The 19635-nt window shown below is 49.8% G+C and overlaps 3 protein-coding genes across 5 annotated transcripts; 2 read left to right on the forward strand and 1 right to left on the reverse strand.

Annotated features, from left to right (window-relative positions):
- The first annotated feature begins 3065 nt into the window (after positions 1 to 3065).
- On the forward strand, positions 3066 to 6750 carry IL2RG (interleukin 2 receptor subunit gamma). The gene is made up of 8 exons (XM_061136536.1): positions 3066 to 3245; positions 3441 to 3594; positions 3870 to 4057; positions 4257 to 4396; positions 4786 to 4948; positions 5513 to 5627; positions 5888 to 5957; positions 6268 to 6750. The coding sequence occupies exons 1-8, from the start codon at positions 3113 to 3115 to the stop codon at positions 6442 to 6444; spliced, it is 1140 nt and encodes a 379-aa protein (XP_060992519.1). The 5' UTR covers positions 3066 to 3112; the 3' UTR covers positions 6445 to 6750.
- Positions 6751 to 7226: 476 nt separating this feature from the next.
- Positions 7227 to 9237, forward strand: CXHXorf65 (chromosome X CXorf65 homolog). 2 transcript variants are annotated; one of them, XM_061136598.1, is made up of 6 exons: positions 7227 to 7361; positions 7482 to 7568; positions 7782 to 7916; positions 8247 to 8315; positions 8784 to 8890; positions 9108 to 9237. In XM_061136598.1, the coding sequence occupies exons 1-6, from the start codon at positions 7337 to 7339 to the stop codon at positions 9207 to 9209; spliced, it is 525 nt and encodes a 174-aa protein (XP_060992581.1). In that variant the 5' UTR covers positions 7227 to 7336; the 3' UTR covers positions 9210 to 9237. The 2 variants fall into 2 exon arrangements, with proteins under 2 accessions (XP_060992581.1, XP_060992580.1); XM_061136597.1 differs by lacking the exon at positions 9108 to 9237 and having other exon boundaries at positions 7809 to 7916; positions 8784 to 9099.
- Positions 9238 to 9665: 428 nt separating this feature from the next.
- Positions 9666 to 16820, reverse strand: FOXO4 (forkhead box O4). Of its 2 annotated transcripts, XM_061136311.1 has the most exons (4): positions 15910 to 16820; positions 11777 to 12481; positions 11416 to 11628; positions 9666 to 11090 (listed from the first exon to the last, which is right to left on the reverse strand). In XM_061136311.1, the coding sequence occupies exons 1-4, from the start codon at positions 16372 to 16374 to the stop codon at positions 11010 to 11012; spliced, it is 1464 nt and encodes a 487-aa protein (XP_060992294.1). In that variant the 5' UTR covers positions 16375 to 16820; the 3' UTR covers positions 9666 to 11009. The 2 variants fall into 2 exon arrangements, with proteins under 2 accessions (XP_060992294.1, XP_060992292.1); XM_061136309.1 differs by having other exon boundaries at positions 11416 to 12481.
- Positions 16821 to 19635: the final 2815 nt, after the last annotated feature.

A 19635-nucleotide genomic window follows, 5' to 3' on the forward strand; every position in this document is an offset into this window, starting at 1 on the left:
CAACCAGTCCATCCTAAAGGAGATCAGTCCTGGGTGTTCCTTGGAAGGACTAATGTTGAAGCTGAAACTCCAATACTTTGGCCACCTGATGCGAAGAACTGACTCATTTGAAAAGACCATGATGCTGGGAAAGATTGAGGGCAGGAGGAGAAGGGGACAACAGAGGATGAGATAGTTGGATGGCATCACTGACACAATGGACATGAGTTTGGGTAAACTCCGGGAGTTGGTGATGGACAGGGAGGCCTGGCATGCTGCGGTTCATGGAGCGGCAGAGTCAGACACGACTGAGCAACTGAACTGAAATTTCAATCGCTCAGTCGTGTCTGACTCTGTAGGAAGATTCTTAGGCCCTCTCCTGAATTTTATTCACATATCCTCTAAGGGTCCATGAACTCCAGGTTAAGAATCCTTGCTCTATTGAGAGAGGCACCTGTTAAGTGTCAGATGTTTTTCAGACATTGTCTCTAATCCGCCCCCCCCCCCCCCCCCCCCCCCCCCCCCGCCGACAGCCCAAAAAAAAAAAAAACAAAAAAAAAACAAAACTGAGTTAGGGATATTATTGTATCCATTTTGTGGTTGAGGAAGCTGATTTTCAGAATGGAAGTTCACTTGCCCTGTATTATATGGCTACTATGTAACAGTTGAGACTAGGATTTTTTTTTCTCAACTCTCTCTCTAGCTCTCTTTTTTTAAGTATTGTATCATCTTGTTGCTATTCTTTTTTTCCTGCTTTTAATTTTTTTTGTTTTTTTTCCTGCTTTTTAAAGTTGACCTGCATTTGATGTACAATATTATATAAGTTACAGATGTACAATATAGCGATTGACAATTTTAAAGTTTACAGTTATTATAAAATATTGGCTATATTCCCCATATTGTACAATATATCCTTGTAGCTCATTTTATACATAAATTTGTGTCTCTTACTCCCTTACCCTATATTTCCCTTCTCCTTTCCCTCTCCCAGGACTTCCCTGGTGGTTCAGGTGGTAAAGCGCCTGCCTACAATGTGGGAGACCTGGGTTCAGTCCCTGGGTTGGGAAGATTTCCTGGCGAAGGAAATGACAACCCACTCCACTATTCTTGCCTGTAAAATCCCATGGACAGAGGAACCTGGTAGGCTACAGCCCATGGGGTCGCAAAGAGTCAGTACACAACTGAGCGACTTCACTTTCTTTCTTTCTTTCTTCTTTCCCTCTCCCAACTGGTAACCCCTAGTTTGTTCTCTGTATCTATGAATCTGCTTCTTTTTTGTTACATTCACTAATTGGTTGTATTTTTTCTTTCTTTCTTTTTTGACCATACCAAGCAGCTTGCAGGATCTTAGTTCCCCAACCAGACCAGGGATCAAACCTGTGCCCCCTGCAGAGGAAGTCCGGAGCCCTAACCAGTGGACTGCCAGGGAATTTTCTATTGTATTGTTTTAGATTTCACATATAAATGATATCATACTTTTCTTGACTCTTCACATTCTTTCTATAATGGTATTGCCTTTTAGAGAAAAGATAGAGTGTTGTAATAAAAGTAACAGATGATAATAAATCAGTTTAGTTCAGTCACTCAGTGATGTCCAACACTCTTTGCAACCCTATGGACTGCAGCACGCCAGGCTTTCCTGTCCATCACCAACTCCCAAAGCTTGTTCAAACTCATGTCCATTGAGTCGGTGATGGATCCAACCATCTCATCCTCTGTCATCCCCTGTCATCCCCTTCTCCTGCCTTCAATCTTTCCCAGCATCAGGGTCTTTTCCAATGAGTCACTTTTTCAGATCAGGTGGCCAAAGTATTGGAGTTTCAGCTTCAGCATAAGTCTTTCTGATGAATACTCTGACTGATTTCCTTTAGAATTGACTGATTTGATCTCAGTCAACAATAAATAAATAATAATAAAACTAGCAAATAACAAATAAAAGTAACAATAACAAAATGCTGTTGAATCAATGGGAAGACTAATTCTGGTTGGAGAGATGAAGACATATTGGAGAAGGTAACATTTGAGCTAACCCTGAGGAATTTTAACCCACGGAAAATTAACATGGGTTAGAAAATAAGCACAGTGCCTGGCACATATGAAAGCCTCAATAAAATGTTTACTAAATAATCAATTTATGTAAATAGAGTCTCCAGTCAGATCTGTGTTTGGGGGAAGGTACATCTGGCAACAGAATGAAGAATGGATTTGAGATCAGGGCACCTTCAGAAAGGGAGGCCAGTTCGTGGGTTCTAGTACTGATGGTGACTAGAGGGAATAAAAGGCTGATTTAGCACAGTGGCTGTGGCCACAGAAAGGACATGGCTGGGAGACACAGGACAGGAGAGCTGATTGGATTCTCAGGATGAGGGAGGTGGAGAAACTGATGATGACTTTGAGGTTTCAAATTTGGGTGACTGAAAGCGTGGTGATACCATTAAATGAGATACAGACACAGGAAGAGAAGCAGATTCAGGGCAAGATGAGGAGTTTGAAGCTAGCATTGTTGTTCCTTCATTTCTGAAATCTTCTTGTAAGTCAGACCTCCTTGCCAGTCTCCACAGGGATCCAGCTCTGGAAACAGCTAAGGATGGATATTCTGATTTGAATTAGGTCAGAGGGAAGATAGCTATAGATGTGCTCATGGGAACCAAGACTGAATTTTCTGTCCAGCCCAAGACAGTAGAGCTTTGATAGCAGTTTCAGGGTAACTGAGTCAAGGAAGAAGCTTAGCATCAGATGAGGGGAGGTTCAGACCCTCCACTCTATGGGATGAAACAATTTAGATGAGAAGGTGATTGGGAATGGTGGTGGTAGTGAACAGATCTTTCCCAGGATCTAGGTAGTCTGAGGATTCTTGAGTCTGTGACAATATTGGATACCCAGCTTTAGTCTCTACTTAACACCACATTACAGTGGTGGTGTTATACCTACAGATTAGATTAACACCTAATCTCCTGGAGGATTTAGCCTGTGTCATAGCAGACATTCACCACACCCTCCGTAAAGCCCTGGTTTCTAAGGTTCTTTCCACCGGAAGTTATGACAGAAGGAAATGTGTGGGTGGGGAGGGGTAGTGGGTAAGGGGCCCAGGTTCCTGACACAGTCAACACCCAGGGAACGAAGAGTAAGCGCCATGTTGAAGCCACCGTTGCCACTCAGATCCCTCTTATTTCTCCAGCTGCCTCTGCTGGGGGTGGGGCTGAACCCAAAGTTCCTCACGCCCAATGGGAATGAAGACATTGGTGGGAAACCTGGGACTGGAGGAGGTTGGTGAGAAGGGAAGCTGTGGGAAGGGGTCGCACAGAATCCTGAAACCTGCCACCGGGCATTAGAAGGATGCGGGCAGAATTTAAGAGTACTGTAGGGAGGGCAAGGGAAGGGTTCCTTGCCTCGCTCTGCTTCTGCTTCTGACCATCTTGTCTTTTCTTCCCCTCCCCCACTTCATTTTCTCTCCAACCTAGACTCCTTCCTGACTTCGACACCCGCTGGGACCCTCGATGTTTCCACTCTGCCCCTCCCAGAGGTTCAGTGTTTTGTGTTCAATGTGGAGTATATGAATTGCACTTGGAACAGCAGCTCTGAGCCCCAGCCCAACAACCTGACTCTGCATTATGGGTATGAGAAAGGGAGAGGAGGTAGCCGGGCGGGGAGGGGAGGGGGCTGGCAGGAGGAGGAGGTGATGTGAAAGACTAGATGTGAAAAGACTGTATGGGGACCAAGAAAGAGAGTAGCCAGCACCCTAAGCTCTCCACTATTTTCTCGTGAGGTAAGTCATAAATCAGTTTAGAGAAGAAAAAAAAAATCAGTTTAGAGGAGCCGAGGCTGGGCTGTGGTAATCTGGAGTACCCAAGTTTACTTCATTGTTATTCTCTCTTGAAAATTTTCTCTAGGTATAGGAACTTTAATGGTGATGATAAACTCCAGGAGTGTGGCCACTATCTATTCTCTGAAGGAATCACTTCTGGCTGTTGGTTTGGAAAAAAGGAGATCCGTCTCTATGAAACATTTGTTGTCCAGCTCCAGGACCCACGGGAACACAGGAAGCAGCCCAAACAGATGCTAAAACTGCAGGATCTGGGTAAGTTGGAAAGGAAGGTCAAAGGATATTGTGAGGTATTGGAGTATTTAAAGTGGTGTTCTTTCACCATGAGTGTACGTGGCAGAAAAGAGGAGGTGTGGGATAGAATGGGGAAGGGAGGAGGGCTCGGGGGCACTACCTTCAGGATCCTGACTTATCTAGGCCAGGGGAATGACCACACACGCACACATATCTCCAGTGATCCCCTGGGCTCCAGAGAACCTGACACTTCGCAACCTGAGTGAATTCCAGCTAGAACTGAGCTGGAGCAACAGATACTTGGACCACTGTTTGGAGCACCTGGTGCAGTACCGGAGTGACCGGGACCAAAGCTGGACGGTGAGTGAGTGGGGATAGCAGCCCAGGCCGAGCAAGTAGGGATAAAGGATTCAATCAGCCAATAGGAATGCTGGTCCCCAGCTCCTGCTGTCTGCCTCTCAGTTCCCCTGCCCACCTTCCACCCTGCTCCTCTGACTCCTTTCTTTCTCCTCATCTTTGAGTTTTCCTTAAGGTTTCCCTACTCATACTCTTCCCAATACCAGAAAGGCAAGTAAACAAAAGCATTCAATTCTGGTTAGTGAAGGTAGCAGTGTGACTTTAATAGTCAAGAGAGGAGGGAGAAACTGAGAAGAACCAGAAGATGACGTGAGATGGGAGTGGGGGCAGCAGTTTTCATTCTCCCTTCTTCTATAGACACCCATCTTTCCCTCACTCTCTTTCTCCTCAAGGAACAATCCGTGGACCACAGACATAGCTTCTCTCTGCCTAGTGTGGATGCACAGAAGCTCTACACGTTCCGTGTTCGGAGCCGTTATAACCCACTTTGCGGAAGTGCTCAGCATTGGAGTGACTGGAGCTACCCAATTCACTGGGGCAGCAATACTTCAAAAGGTAAAATGGACCTAACGCATCACCCTGACCCATGAGCCGAGTACCCCAACCTTTCTAGCACCATTGTCTTTTGCCTTGCCTCGCTACCACTAAGACCCCAAACTTGGTGGCCCATCTCCCCTCACTGTTCAACTCCAACTCCCAGGAAGCAGGATTTTTCTGTGTAGTGTGGATCAGTGTGTTGTTAGAGTAGGGGGAGTGGGTTGAGAAGGAGGCTGAGGGGGTATTCAAAGGGGATACAGAATGTGTAAGATTTCCCTGCAGTGTTCCCAGAAAGCCTGTGTGGTAAAGATGCCTTTTGGAACCAGGCAAATCTAAGGTTTAAACCAGCCTCTGCCACTTCCTACCTCTTTGACCTTGGGCACATCACTCACCTCTTTGATTCTGTTTCTTTGTTTGTAAAATGAACATAATGATTGCTCCCTGGCCCCTCAGGAGTTGTGAAGATTGAATACACAGATAGTGTTTAGCACAGTGTCTGGCACCAAGTTAGCGCTTTAAATGTTGGCACGTAGTAGGGGTACTACAAATGTTAGGTCTCTTTTTCTTTCCTCTTTCTGACAGAGAATCTTGAGAATCCAGAAAATCCTTCGTTGTTTGCATTGGAAGCTGTGCTGATCCCTCTTGGCTCCATGGGATTGATTGTGAGCCTCATCTGTGTGTACTGCTGGCTAGAACGGTGAGAATTCTGAATCCCAGGAAAATGAGGTGGGGAGGGGGTGCTGGGAATAGTAGAGGAGGGTTATTACAGGGTCTCCAGAAGTAGAGGGCGGGACAGTAAGGAATGACCCAAGAGGATCACCCAAGAGGGCATGAGGATGAAAAGAAGATGCAGGCACAGGCAACACAGAATCATTTCATTCCATGTGGGAGAAGGGGGAGAAGGATAATAAAAGAGCGTGACTGATGTGCTCCTATTCCCTCTTTCTCCCTGCTCAGGACAATGCCCCGAATTCCTACCCTCAAGAACCTAGAGGATCTGGTTACTGAATACCATGGAAACTTCTCGGTGAGAACACTGTCATATGCAGACTTCAATGTGTCAACTGCCACCAACTGCCTGCCAGCTAGACAGAGCATGGGGGAAGGAGGGGAGGGGAGAGGGGCCTGCACTAACAGTCAGGATGTGGCTGACCATTTGGGGGATGGGCTAGACACAGAGAGGCACCCAGAAGAACTGATCCTAGATTGGTTGAGGCAGATGGAAACAGTGGTATTGGGGGGCCAGGAGTGTGTGTGTCCCTTCTGTAATCACAGTGGTTGCAGATCAGGAGAGTTCCCTTGGCACAGGCCCCTGACCTGGAGATATTTGTCTTTAGGCCTGGAGTGGTGTATCTAAGGGATTGGCGGAGAGTCTGCAGCCAGACTACAGTGAACGGCTCTGCCACGTCAGTGAGATTCCCCCCAAAGGAGGGGAAGGGCCTGGGGGTTCCCCCTGCAGCCAGCACAGCCCCTACTGGGCTCCTCCATGTTACACCCTGAAACCTGAGCCCTGAGGCCCTGACAAGAATCCAGGGTCCTGGAGCCCTAAACTGTGCTAACTTGCCCTTGTCCAACCAACCTGGGTCCAATGCTCACCTCGCCGCCTGTGGCTGATTTTGAATTTTGTTACCCCTATCACTGCCCCCTCGTTAATATCTCCTACTTGAGAATTGCCCCTTGGCCCCATCCATGTTTCTCATCTCCCCCAGTCCAGCCCTTCCTCCTCACAGTATTGCTTCTGCTGTCCCTCCCTCCCCCTTGCCATCTACTCTTCAATTGTTCCAGAAACTAATGAGAAATAAAATTTCTGTTGATAATCATCAAGGATGTCTATTGTTGGGGTGGGGAGCAAGGGAAATGTGGGATACAATGAGGGTGGGAGGCACAGTACTGAGGGCATGAAACAGGAGCCATGGGCTCCTGCCACAGTGGCAATGTCTCTACAAATTCCCTAGGAAAGAGTGCTGCTCCAGAAACAGACTTCATTCTAGGTGTCCTACACTCTTTCTGGGGGCCAGTTTAGAGTAAGATTTACCATGCTGCCCTGATTTTCTTTGGTTATTGTCATTGCCCCCATTTTCAACACATTTTTATAGACCCCATCCAGGTTCTTCTCCTCTTAGCCTCCTTCCTCCCCACCCCCCCCACCCCCCGCTGCCACACATAGCACTTCTGACCTCATAATCCCTCAGCTTCAGGCCCCACCCATAGGGATGTTGGTTATCCACAACTGCCCATAGCTCTCTCCTGTCTGCCCAGTCTGGGCCTCCTCAGTCAATGTAATCCATCTGCCTCTCCAGCCCCCTGATCTTTTGGGCCCACTTGGCTCCCCAAGGCCTCTAGGACACCCTCCTTCTGCCATGATGTATCAAGACTCTCTTTGAAGAGTGAGAAGATCTTGAGAGCATGTTCATCTTTATCAAACATGGAGGTGAGGGGTATCACAGAGCTGGAGTCTATATGTAGGGTTGGGGGTGTTGGAGGCGCAGTGGAGGGCACAGGGATGGAATAACTGGGGAAGGGCCACATGCCTCATCCTGTCTTTTCTCAGATAATCAGCAGTTTCTGGCCAATATTAACTGTTCTGTCCTGCTGCTGCTGCATTATGCCCGCCGTAAAGTGGGGTTGCCTAAAACAGGTGAGGAGTGTGGGGAGGGGACTCGTGGCCAAGGCTCTGAAGTAGTAAGGTCATCGAGCCTACTACTTCAAGCCCCCGAGTTCTCCTGCTGGCAAGAAGAGAGCTCCTTGAATCCCCGAAGCTTCTTCAACCTGTTCTGGATAGGATCACTGGCCCCTTTCACTCCCGCTCCCCTTCCTTACCTGCCTTGATTACCCTGTGGCCTCCCTCCAGACACCATCGATTTATGTGATGAAACAGGGACAATGAAGTTGTTTTTTCTGATGAAGACTCCTGGAGACTATGCCAACAAATTCCTTACAGCTCGAAACACCTACTACGTTTGTAAGGTGGAGCGTGGGGCACCAGGTAGAGACTTGGGAGCATTCCCCAGGGATAGAGCAAGGCCCCAAAGCTGGACCTTGAATCCAATCCTTCAAATAGGGCCCCCTCGGCCAGATCCAAATTGACTGTCTCTAGTCAAGCCTAAGAAAGAGCACTGCCTCTGTGACAGTGGTTAAGTTAGCATATTCTGTGCCTCCAACCCCTAGCCCGACCTGGCTGAGGGATGGACCTGAGGGGAGGAAATAAGTTACACCAGCCCAAGGTAGTATTGAGTATTAGGGTCCTGAAATTTTGGGCTTTGGAAGGGAGAGGCTGGGTGATGGGGCTAGGGGTATTGCACTACTGTATTCACAGGAACTAGACTTGAGAATGCCTACAAAGCATTTGTGCCCCTCCTGAAGAACCCAGAACCCGAGCTTGTTGGTAAGCAGCATGATGGAGGAAGGAGGAATGTGAAGGGTACTGGACTCAGCTGGGTAATTGAGAATATAGGCTGGGGCTGGTGTAGTCTGTCAGATAGGATCACAAGATCCTAGGTAAAGGGGTCTAGAATCTAGGTCCACTTCAGGAGTGGTGCTTGGCTCAAACCAGGTGGAGTGTGCATGTCTCACTCACCCCTCCTCGCCATTTCTCAGCCATCTTCTCAGTACATCTCCCTATCCCCACCACCTCATTCCCATCTTTCCCTTCATCTTCTGCTTTTGGATTCTTGGTGTCCCGATTCCCACTGAAAAGAGTAAAGCTTAGGCACCTTCAGGTTACTCCTCAGCCTAGCTTTAGACCCGGTTACTCCAAGTGATCATGTGAATGATGGAAGGGCCAGGATGGGTAGGGAAGCTCTCTAGTCCTCAGAGGTGTGTGTGTGGGGGGGTGACTTTCCCTGGTTCCTAGATGCCTTGCGTACACAATGTGACCTCCTGGAGAGAAGTCGAGTGAAAATGCTTAGAATCCAAGAAGCCAAGAAAGTCGTTCCAGTTGACTCCTCCGTGAACCTCCCAGTAAGCCTTACCGAACATGGTCTGCCCCAGCAGCCTCCTTTCCCCACCTGTCTACTGAAATCTTCTCTGCCCCGGCTCTCTGGGATGAATTTCCTTTCCAAATCCGACATTCGTGACCAAGACCTGCCTCTCACCTCTTTGGTCCTGCCTTTGGCCCTAGTTTGTAGAAAACTTCTCTGCAGGGGCCTTTGTACTTACTGACCCTTTCCTTTTCCAGTCCAAATCATCAGGACGATCAGATGAAGAGGGGACCACTCGTAGGGCTCCGGTCTTGAAGACCAGAGCGGATTTTGTCAGTAGGCGAGATAAACATCGCTAACAAAATAAAGTGACCAAGTGAGAGCTGCAATGAAATCACTGGCATTTAATGTGAGGTTCCTTTTTTCAAGAAAGACTTCTCCCAATATCGACACCAAGGCTTAAATCTGCCCCAGGCATTGTGGAGGCTCTCAGGATCCGTAGGACCAGGAGAGGGCAGGGGCAAGCACATGGGTGGGGGGTGAGGAAAGGCAGCGAAGTGTAGTACAATAAGCCTTTGAGGGACAGAGTAGGGGGTGGGGTCTTTTCCAACCAGACGACCTCCCCTTGGGAGGCCTATCACAGCCCGCCTACTCCTGCTGGGGTTAGGTGATGGGATGGGCATCTTCCCTCCCCCACCATACTCCACCAAGTCCCCGGCTGAAATTCCCCCGCCCCCCACCAGTCTGCCTCTGGGCAGTCCCCATCCCCGCTCCTTCCTTATCCACAGGGGAACAGAGAGGCAGCAGAAACCAGAGCTGGTTATAGGCATTTATTGAATTAATTCATTTATTGATTTGACACACTTCCCCACTCCAATCTAGCACACGAAACAATCTGGGTAGGCCAGGCGCTGACACAGGAAATGATGGGAACCCACAGCAGGGGCGGGGGAGGGGACAATGCAAAGAGGACTGGGGGAGGGACTGCTTTGGGGGCTAGGGTGGAGAATGAGCCCCAGATGGCCTTCCCTAGCAGGTGCTAGTAAACCTGATCTACATTCTCCTCCATCCCTGCTCATTTCCCAGACCCTCAGCCAAGCTCCCCAGCTCCCCTATCCCTGTTCCACCCCTCCCCCTGCCTGCCACCACACACACTTCCCCATAACCCCTGCAGTCAGGCAAGGGGAAGAAGGGCAGGGACAGCTGTCTGGGGCCTGGAACAGGGAGGTCTCTGTGCCTAACTTTACCACCCTAAATCCTTCCCTCCTTCTCTTCTCCCCCCTCCCACCCCCTTCCCAGGCCACAGACTCATTCCAGGCCCTCAACTGCACTCTCCCACCATAGCAGTAACCCACAGGGGGTCATGAGAGAGTGTGGCTGCACCCCAACACCACACACTCCCAGGCACAAGGTGACAGGATGAAGGCACCTGGCTGAGCTTTTCCTCAGGGAAACTCCAAGCTAGTTCAGTGCAGATCATGTTCTAGACCTGGTCCTCATGGGAGCTCTTCCCCTTGCCCCCTGCTCTCTGCAGGCCTAGTGTTCTCTCCCCTGTCTCCCCCGTGTTTCCAAGAATAATATCTGTAGTGTTTGCATAAGGTGACTACGGCAAAGCCTTCCAAAAAGAAAAAAGCACTCTCCCCATCACTAACACCTTGCCACTGTGTAACATCTCCCTATTATGTGTTTATATTTCTTTGAAGGTTTACAAAAAGCCTTTCTGTTATCCGTAGTCTTCCAAGGGTGATTTGGCTTGGTGAGCCACAGCCATTCCAGGCTTCATACCTTGGCCCTTCCAGATCCCTGTTACACCCCCAATCCCACACCAATGCATAAAAATCTCAGGCTCAACCCAGCCTGGACCAGCTCAGATAAGACTCTACAAAAAATCCTGCTCCCAAAGGCAGGGGTAAGGCCACTGGTGACTTCACATTTCCAACAGTATTGCCCGCCCATGCTACAAAATCTATGGGGTGGGAATGCGTGGGGGGGGGGAGCTGAGGATGGCTCCCTAATTGGCACAGTGAGAATAAACCCTCTCCCCTTCCCCTCCCCTCTCCCTCCCCACCCCCCAGCTATATCTTTATAATTTTCTCAGTACCCAGGTGAGCAGACCCTACTCTAGCTCTAAAGCAGGGTCCCAAATTCCCTGGGAGGGGTCAAGGGTAAAGAGTGGACATGGGCACGCCTGGTTCTGTCTCTGAAGCAGGGAATGAAGCTTCCAACCATGGCTCAGGGATCTGTGGGCAGAAAAACGGAGGACAAGGTCAGAGACTCATCTGGGGGCATGACAACTTTCCATCAGCAAGAACCACATTAAGGAAAACAGAGACAGCCCCTCCCCCACCTCTCCCGTGCTTCCGTGTAGCGGTGAGCACTGCTGAGGGGCCTTGGAGGTCCCATCTGGAAACTATGCCACTCTAATGGGACATCCTCCCTCTAATTCCCTGGGACTTCCAGCTACCCCTTGTTCTCAATCTCCCCCTTGCTAGATCACAGGACTAGCTGGACACTTAGGAACAGGAATAGGTTGTGAGATGCTGCCATGATTAAGGTGGGCCATACCTGGCTCAAAGTTGAAGTCCAGTCCTTCGTCCCCATCCATGAGGTCATTGATGATGTTATCCATGTCACACTCCAGGTTCTCCATGTATATGTCGAGATCAAGATCCTGAGGCATTCGGTCTTGGCTTGGAGCTTCAGTAGGAGGTGTGAGCACAGGAGCCCCCAGGGGCTTGGGGACCGGAGCCCCCGCCATGACTGGAGGTGGTGCTGGTGCTATCATCGGGAGGGTGGGAACCAGACCGCTGGGGCCTGCAGCCTCTAGGGGTTTAGGACACAGGCCACCCCCCGTGCCTAGCTTACTGGAGGAAGGTATCCCCCCCAGCAGCAGAAGTGTTGGAGCCTGGGACAGAATGGGATCTACCTGGGTCATGAGGACATCGGCAGGAGGTGGTGGCGTATCAGAGGTGAGCAGAGCCTCCAAAGACTGGGAGCTTGAGAAGCACCCTTCTCCTGCTGACAGGGGCCCCTCTGCTGGGCTGAAGAGAGAGGTGCTGTAGGTGTGTAAGGGGCCTGGAACCCCAGGATGCTGCAAAGAGAAGCCAGAGAGGCTGCTCCGAGACAGCAGCGAGTGGGGAGATGTGAGATTGAGCCCATCTAACAGCTCCAGATCTTCTTTCAGGGTGGGAGGGACACCCCCTGCATAGCCACTGGCTGAGGCTGGCATTTCCTCTTCCGCCAGCACCTCAGGCTCCGGCTCCCTGGGAGAGGGCCGGGTGCTGACAGTGCTGGCATTCGAACTGCTTCGTGGACGGAAGGTGCTCCACGCATCGGCTTCCTCTCGGTTTCGAGAGCAAGGGCTGCCTGACCACTTGGCAAAGTGGCCAGCAGGGCTCCTCGGAGTGGCACCTTCACGTGGAGCTGGCAGCACAGCTGGTTTCTTCTTGGGGGTTTTGCTGCGGCCCCGGAGCAGCCTGCTGCTGCTATCCATGGAGGCTGCCCGGCGGCGGGGTGCCTTGCCGCTCTTGCCTCCCTCCGGATTCAGCATCCACCAGGAGCTCTTGCCAGTAGCCTCGTTGTGAACCTTGATGAACTTGCTATGCAGGGATAGGTTGTGGCGGATTGAATTCTGGAGGGGGCAGAGGCAACAAGAAAGGGAGGTCAGTGGTCGGCAGTCCAGTCAAAAAGGACACTGGGGCGTGGCCGGGAGTGGGCGATCCTGGAGATGCAAAGCTAGTCAAATTCGAGGGGAAAACAGGCCACAGTAGGGGTGGGAGGTGGTGGCAGGGGAGGAGACCACACACAATTCCCACCTGAAGACAAGCTTCTTGGCCAGACCTCTCTGCACAGAGGTCGGGGAGATAACCAGAGATAACCTATTCACAGGGCGCTGCACCCCCTTCCCCCCGGAAAAGCTCACAGCCCTCTACCCGACCCAATTCTCTGGGGGCTGCCTGGGGCTTGTAAGCATTGGGAAGACGCACTCCTAGTTCATCAAGAACTAGGCTCCAGTGGGAAAGAGCATTCCACAGCTCCACCCCTTTCCTTGAGTGCAAGCTTGGGTGGAGTTTACAGGACAGTGGCACAACAGCAGCCCAGGACAGACCCACCCTGTCCTGAGTCAGGCCTCTGAACAGGCTGAGGGGCTGGAACCTCAGGCTGGCTGGTGCTCCACTCCACACAGGGCATTTGGGCCCTGGCACTCTACAGGATTTGCAGATTCCTTTTTTTTTTTTTTCTGATTTCCCCCAATTCCTTGACACACACCCTCAACTACATTCAGGCCAGGCTTCTCCCTGTGCCTCAAATACACCAGGCCCATCCCTCCCTCCCTCCCTGTCCGGAGAAGGAGCTCCCCTCTCTCAATTCTACTAGCTTGTCAAGATCAACCTTCAGTCCTCTCGCTTTCTTAAGGTGGTTGCTTGACTTCTGCAGCCAGATTTCTTCTTCAGTATTTTTCATCTATTCCACACAAATTTTCCCAAAATCTATATTATGTTGTTTATAGTTTCAAGTAATTTGTATTATCAATTGTAAATGCCAGGACATGTTGTCCAGGTAGGCAGCCCTCCTGCAGTGGCCCCCTCAGAGTGCCAAGCTCCCAGTACGTAATCAATATTTGTTGCCTGATTGACAGGTGGCCCTTGGGTGAAGAATGGTGAATCTCCCCTTGAAGCTCCGTCAGCTCTTGAGTGCCTTGGGTACTAGAAGCTCTGTTTTTCCTTCCTCCCTCGATACTGATATTCTGCTAGAGATAAGGTTTTTTTCCAGGGGCCCAGGGAGCTGAGATTGGCAGCTTCTTGAACCCCTAGAACAGCTTATTTCTACTGACTCCTCCAGGCTAGTTGCACCATCCTTTGTATCCGCAGGGCCTCCTCCACCCTACCCCACCCCTCAGGAACCTCCATTCTCTTTCTTACCTCCTTTTCCCCACTTCTCCTCAAGAATTTCTGCATAGGAACTCTAAACTAAGGGGCATTTGACCGCCCACATGAAGCTCTTCAGTGTTTAGAAACTTGGGAAGAGCCCAGAAGGCCTTGGAGCAACTAGGAGGCTGAGGCTATGGACAGTCAGAAATCACTTCATGTGTTTCAGCCAGATGCTCTAGATAAGGAGAGCCTTTGCCTGGGAAAATATTCTTAAGTGGCCTCTTGCTCCAGGGCTCTCTAGCGAAGAACTCCTTGTCTCCCTGGGACCCTGCAGTAACAGCACTCCAACTACTCTGGCCGCATTAATGTTTTGGGTTCCTTCAGGGAATCACACTTGTCCATCCAGCCTGGGTTCTTAGTAACTAAGAGCCACAGTTACTTCTGGCACTATGATTTCTACCCCCTCCTTACTCCCCCCTGCTTTTCCAACTTCTAACTCTGGGTCTACTGAGAAGGCTCATTCTCTTCCCTATACTCAGTACCCATGAGTGCCATTTGCTCATCCCCTCTTCTTTAGCCCTTGGAACTACTACCTCCTACAGCCTCCTACCTGGAGAGGTTGGTTCCCTAGAAGCCTACCGTTTTTACCTCTTGGAAGGAGGGCACCTGCTGGTTGCTCCCCAAGCCACCTAAATTAAGCCTTCTTGTTCTAAGTGAGTGCCGCCCCCTGGTGGGGTGGTGGTAACCTTGGCATATCACCAGGGAAGCCAGCTCAGGCTTGGGGGTAGGGAGTGAGGGATGAGACCCTTGCAGGCTCCAGACTCGGCCTGATTTGGCTTTGCCATCATTCCATGGCAGCGTGGATTAGCAGATAGAGCATAAGATTTATAGTTAGACCTGAGTTGAAGTCCTCATTCTATCGATTTTGGCAAGTTTCCCAACCATTCTATACCTTAGTTTCCTAATATGTAACATGTGGAATCTCAGAACTGCTGTGAAGATTTTTAACTACTTTGTTAAAAATTTTAACTACTTTGTAAATGAAAAAACCCAATATAAGTGTCAATTCTAAGGCGGGACTACACTCCCACAGCATAACTAACAACTCACCATTATTTCTTCTACCCTGGGAAATGAACCTAAGGGAAAAGAAAAACAGCTGTGCAGGCTGGGTCCAAGGAGGGGAGCTCTTTATGAGCTGCGACTGTGGCGTGGCAGTCTACCCAGAAATAGTGCCAAGGGTCTCAGTCAGCTGTCTTGCTTTCTTTTCTGCCCAACCCCAAGGGATACTGCAGACTCAATCCCTCGATCTCTTATACCTAGAAGAAGACCCTCTGCTCACTCAACCTTCCGTATTTCCTTGCACGCTGGTCTCACCACCTACTGGAGTACAAGGCGTCAGTAGGAGTTGAAGCTCCCTAACTTTGTGAGTCCCATATTTCTCAGGACAAGCTTTTGGAGCATCTAGTACATTCCTCATAGGAATCCAAGGGAACCCCCAACCTTGTGTTCTAAAGTCAGAGCCCTATTTTTTTTCATGAATATTCCTCAACAGCAAATGAAAACTTCCCCCCACAATTTGGATAGCCCCTGACTAGGGAGAGTTTCTCAGCATTATATAGGGTAAACTGAGGCAGCCCCTCCTTTTTTTTCTCTTAGTGCATCAGATCCACTTCCTTCCCACCGGGGTATCACTCTTTACCTTTTGCCACTTCATTCCATCTTCTTGGGTAGCAGAATCCTAGAACAGTACTTCTACCCTGAGGTACTGGGAGGCAAGCGGGGAATCCAAGTAATCCCACAGGAATGGGAGAAAAGGTGTTGGGGTGGGAGATGGGGGAGGAGGGAAGGCTAGGTTCCTGCAGGGAATCCACACAGTTCCCGCTGTACATAGGATAAAGACTTCTCTGTGGGGATAAGTGTTTTGGGCAGCCCAAGCCAAAGTGCTGGGAGTGTTGAGCAGTGAGCAGAGAATTCAGTTTTCTCCAGGGCAAGGACAATGTCTTATTCATTGTGATCCTTCAGCATCAAGCACCTAGCAGCATATACTATGTCCTAAGTAAACGCTTGTCTAATTGACAGCGGAAGGTGGATCTCTGGGGTAGGGGTGTAAAAAGGGAGGCAGAGTAGAAGTAAGGAGACCGGTGGGAGCCAGGAGAAGACAGGTATTGAGGGGGATCATAGTTACCTTCCATCCTGCTGAGCTGTTGCTGTCACCCTTGTCCTTGAAGTAGGGCACCGTGCGGACCATCCACTCATAGATCTGGGCCAGTGTCAGTCGCTTCTCGGGGGCGCTTTCAATGGCCTGGCTGATGAGTTCTGCATATGACTGATTTCCCCAGGCATTCCGGCGGGAGCCTCCCTTCCGAGGACCTGTTACAGCCCCCAGGATCCCGGGCTGGGGACCCCCTGCCGAGTCTGGGAGCCTGGAGGGCAACAGGGTCGGCTGGGTGCGCCCGTCCGAGCGCCCCTCCGGGTGTACCTTCTCTCCCAGACCTGGCTCCACCTCGGACGGCTCGGACGGCTCGGGAGCGAGCTCTGGTCGGGGAAGGGGCCAGGTGCAGGAGCGGGGACGGCTCTGGGGTTCGAAGTCAGGATCGAGGTCTACGATCGCGGCAGCCTCTCTGGCTGAATTCTCATTTACTGGATCCATACGTGAAGTTGGACCTCCGCCGCTCAGCGTTCAGAGGAGCCTGCCACAGTCCCTAGCGATGCCTCCCCTCAGGGGGGAAGCAACGAGGGCCAGGGGGCACATTCCTGCCAGTCCTCAGAAAGTCTCGAACTTCCCCTCACCCCTGGATGCTTGCTCCTAAGCTGTCCCTTGCACACAGTTCTCCGTCTCTTCTCTGCTACAGGCTGCAGCCTCGGAGCTCTTTCTGAGACACCACCTGTAACCTCCGCCTAGCGAAGGCACTTTTCTCCTAACCTCTCAGCTTCCTGCTCTTTTAAACCTGAGGCTCCGTATCCCCTCACAAATCTTTCTCCCATCACAGAACGCCTCTTTAGCCGCAGTTCCCTCCCCCTTTTAAGTTGCTGCCCCCCGGACACTCCTCCTGAATTTCCTCCACCCGGATCACTGCCCTCCCCCACGCCCCGCTCCCTCGCGTCACTTGCCCCTCCCCTGACTCCCTCTCCCCCCGCCTTTCCCCTCTCCCCCCTCTTTATCGGGTCCAGGTCTCCGCGGCCCCAGCCTCTCGAATTCCCGCACCAATCCCCCTATCAAACCCCCCACCCCCCGCCCCCCGGGTTTCCCTTTTGTTTTGCTCCAAGCAGCGGCCCCTGCCTGACGTCTCTGTTTACCACTCGCCAGGGCAGCCATCTGCGCAGGCGCCTGGAGAGCGGGTTGGGAAACCGAGTTCTCTAGCCGTGCCACCCTGGTCGGGCATGGGGACTACATCTCCCGTCCTACTTCGCGGTCAGCCCGATCGGGGTGGCAGGAGAGCGGCGTGGCAGGATATAGAGAGGGGGAACATTAATTATTATTATTATTAGAGGTGTTCTCGGACTTTTTCTTTTCGTTAAAAATCATTTTCCTCCTCCCACCTCCTTCCTCCCTCCTCCCTAGCGATTCAGGATCGCTAGATGAGCGTGTGGAGAGATGCTAGACCGTTCCCTCTTTCTGTCAGAAGAGGGCAAAAGGGAAAAAAAAAAAGCGCTCTCTGCAAGAAGCAGAAAATCGAAACGCAAGAAGCAAAGAACTAACGAGGAAATAGAATTGTTTTAATGTTGAGGAGTTGGTCAGAGGGCTTGGGGAACATAAACGAGTGGTTAGCTGATCGTAGTGTCTCCCCCACCGCCCTCCACTCCGCATACGCAGTTCCCACCGATAGTGCGGTTGCTGACCAATCAGTTTTCTCCGCTGATTCTTCTGGCCTCTCCTCAAATATTGATGTTCTCCAGGTTGCCATCCTCAGCGGCTTCACTTTTCATTCAACAGGTTCCAAACAGAACTCATTATCTGTTCCTGCACCCACATCCCTATCCTCCGGATACTCTTATCTCTGAATTTGGCTAATGGTTGTCCTAATGTACCCAGTCTCCTAAGCTAGACTTACCCTTCATCTTTTCATCTCCCTAACCTCCCACATCCAAATCCCAGTTCAAGATCTTATTTATCAGTGGATTAAATTGCAGCATCGCCTTAAGCCGACCTCCTACCATGAAGTTTTTCCCAACTGCTGTTTATGTTCTTTGTTGTCAACAAAATAACTTTTCTAAGAAACACTCCTGGTAATAACAACTAAAATTTATGGAGCACTTATTATGTGCCAGGCGCTGTGCTGATTGCTTTATGTACATTAGTTCCTTTACTCCTCAAATCATCTCTGAGGTAGATACCCCTGTTATGCCCATTTTACAGACAAGGACACTAATGCTCAGAGATTTAGTGTCCCAAAGTCACAGAGTTAGCAGGCAGGAGAATTGAGGTATCACTTATATGTGATCTTAGCATTTCCCTGCTTAAAACTTCCTTTGATTTTCCCTATTCCCTACGTGATAAAGTTCAAACTACTTAGCAAGGCATACAGGGCTCTTCAGATTCAGGCTACCTTTCCTGCTTTCTCTTTCACTGGGCACATTAAGTTCCAACCAGTCCGAGTTTTGCACTGTTTCCTGGAAATATTATACATACCCTTTATACCTTTCCCTCATCCTGGGATGTCTTGCTTCTCATTATCCCTTCCCCAAGTTTCTTATTCTGGAAAACTCCTATTCAGCCTTCCTGGTCTCCCTCAAGTACAATTAGTTCTCCCTTTTCTGGGGGCATTCCCAAGCATTTTGTGCAGGCTTATGTTATACAACATAAACCGTATTATACTGTAATTCCTTGCTTTTGGGAATCTCTTCCACTAAACTGTGAACTCCTTGAAGGCAGAGACGAGTTTTATGTATCTCTGCGACCCCACATAGTAGACATTCAATAAATGTTGGTCAAATGAATGAGATCAGGAATCGAATGACATTGCACTCGTACATTTGAGAACGTTTTAATAAATGTATCATATTTATTTACCACCTGACCATGGCCCATTTTTCCTTAGACAGAAAGTTCCTAGGGATAGGGACTGTAATGTAACTTATCTGTATAGTGCCTAGCATCACACCATTGGCAGTGTGGCTTGATACATGCACTGTGATGATTAGTCCTACCTCCCATCAAGGTTGTAGAGCCATACAACCCAGAATTTTTCAGAGGCCACAGCACATTGGACTTTCAAAGTGACATTAGTCTGCTCATGGTAGCATAACCATTTGGTTCTACATATTTCCGTCTTCTTTTACTCCAACATGCATTTGTCATGTGGAGGGTAAACAGAAGACAGTGTATTCCCACCTGAGATCCAGACTAGAGAGATAGGAGACAGTTGCTCACAATGACTGCAGACATTTCCTGTCTACGCCTGGGGTATTTGGTAAGGGCTGCACAAACAGTGAATTTGGTAGAGGGGGGAGCCTTTTGGGCACTAGGCCACAAGGAGCTCTCTTCTAACTGAAACAGGTGTGGTGGCAGACCATGCAGAGCTGCTGAGACAGGGAAATGGCAAGGTAGGGTAGGCACTTGTCCTGGCTTGAGTTACATCTTGCATTGTCTCCCTTTGTGCATTTGTTTGAAAAGGTCCACCTCTCCACCAATTCATGTCCATCACCTTAAATTTCAAATTCAAATCTCAAAACTTACATGCTCTTGGAAACTTTCCCCAACTAACCCAACCTGACAGATCACTTAACAACTCTGCATCTCCCAAGCCTCTATGAACTCTGTTTATATTCTTTCATTTTGTGCTAGTGGTTACATGGCTCTTCATTTCATGAGGGCATATTCTCTCCCCAACTAGAGTACAAATTCTGCAATCAATCCACAAATGTTTATTGACTGTTAAGATGAGGGTATACCTTGGGACTCTGGACAGAT

This window comes from Dama dama, chromosome X, assembly GCF_033118175.1.
Source record: "Dama dama isolate Ldn47 chromosome X, ASM3311817v1, whole genome shotgun sequence".
NCBI lineage: Eukaryota > Metazoa > Chordata > Mammalia > Artiodactyla > Cervidae > Dama > Dama dama.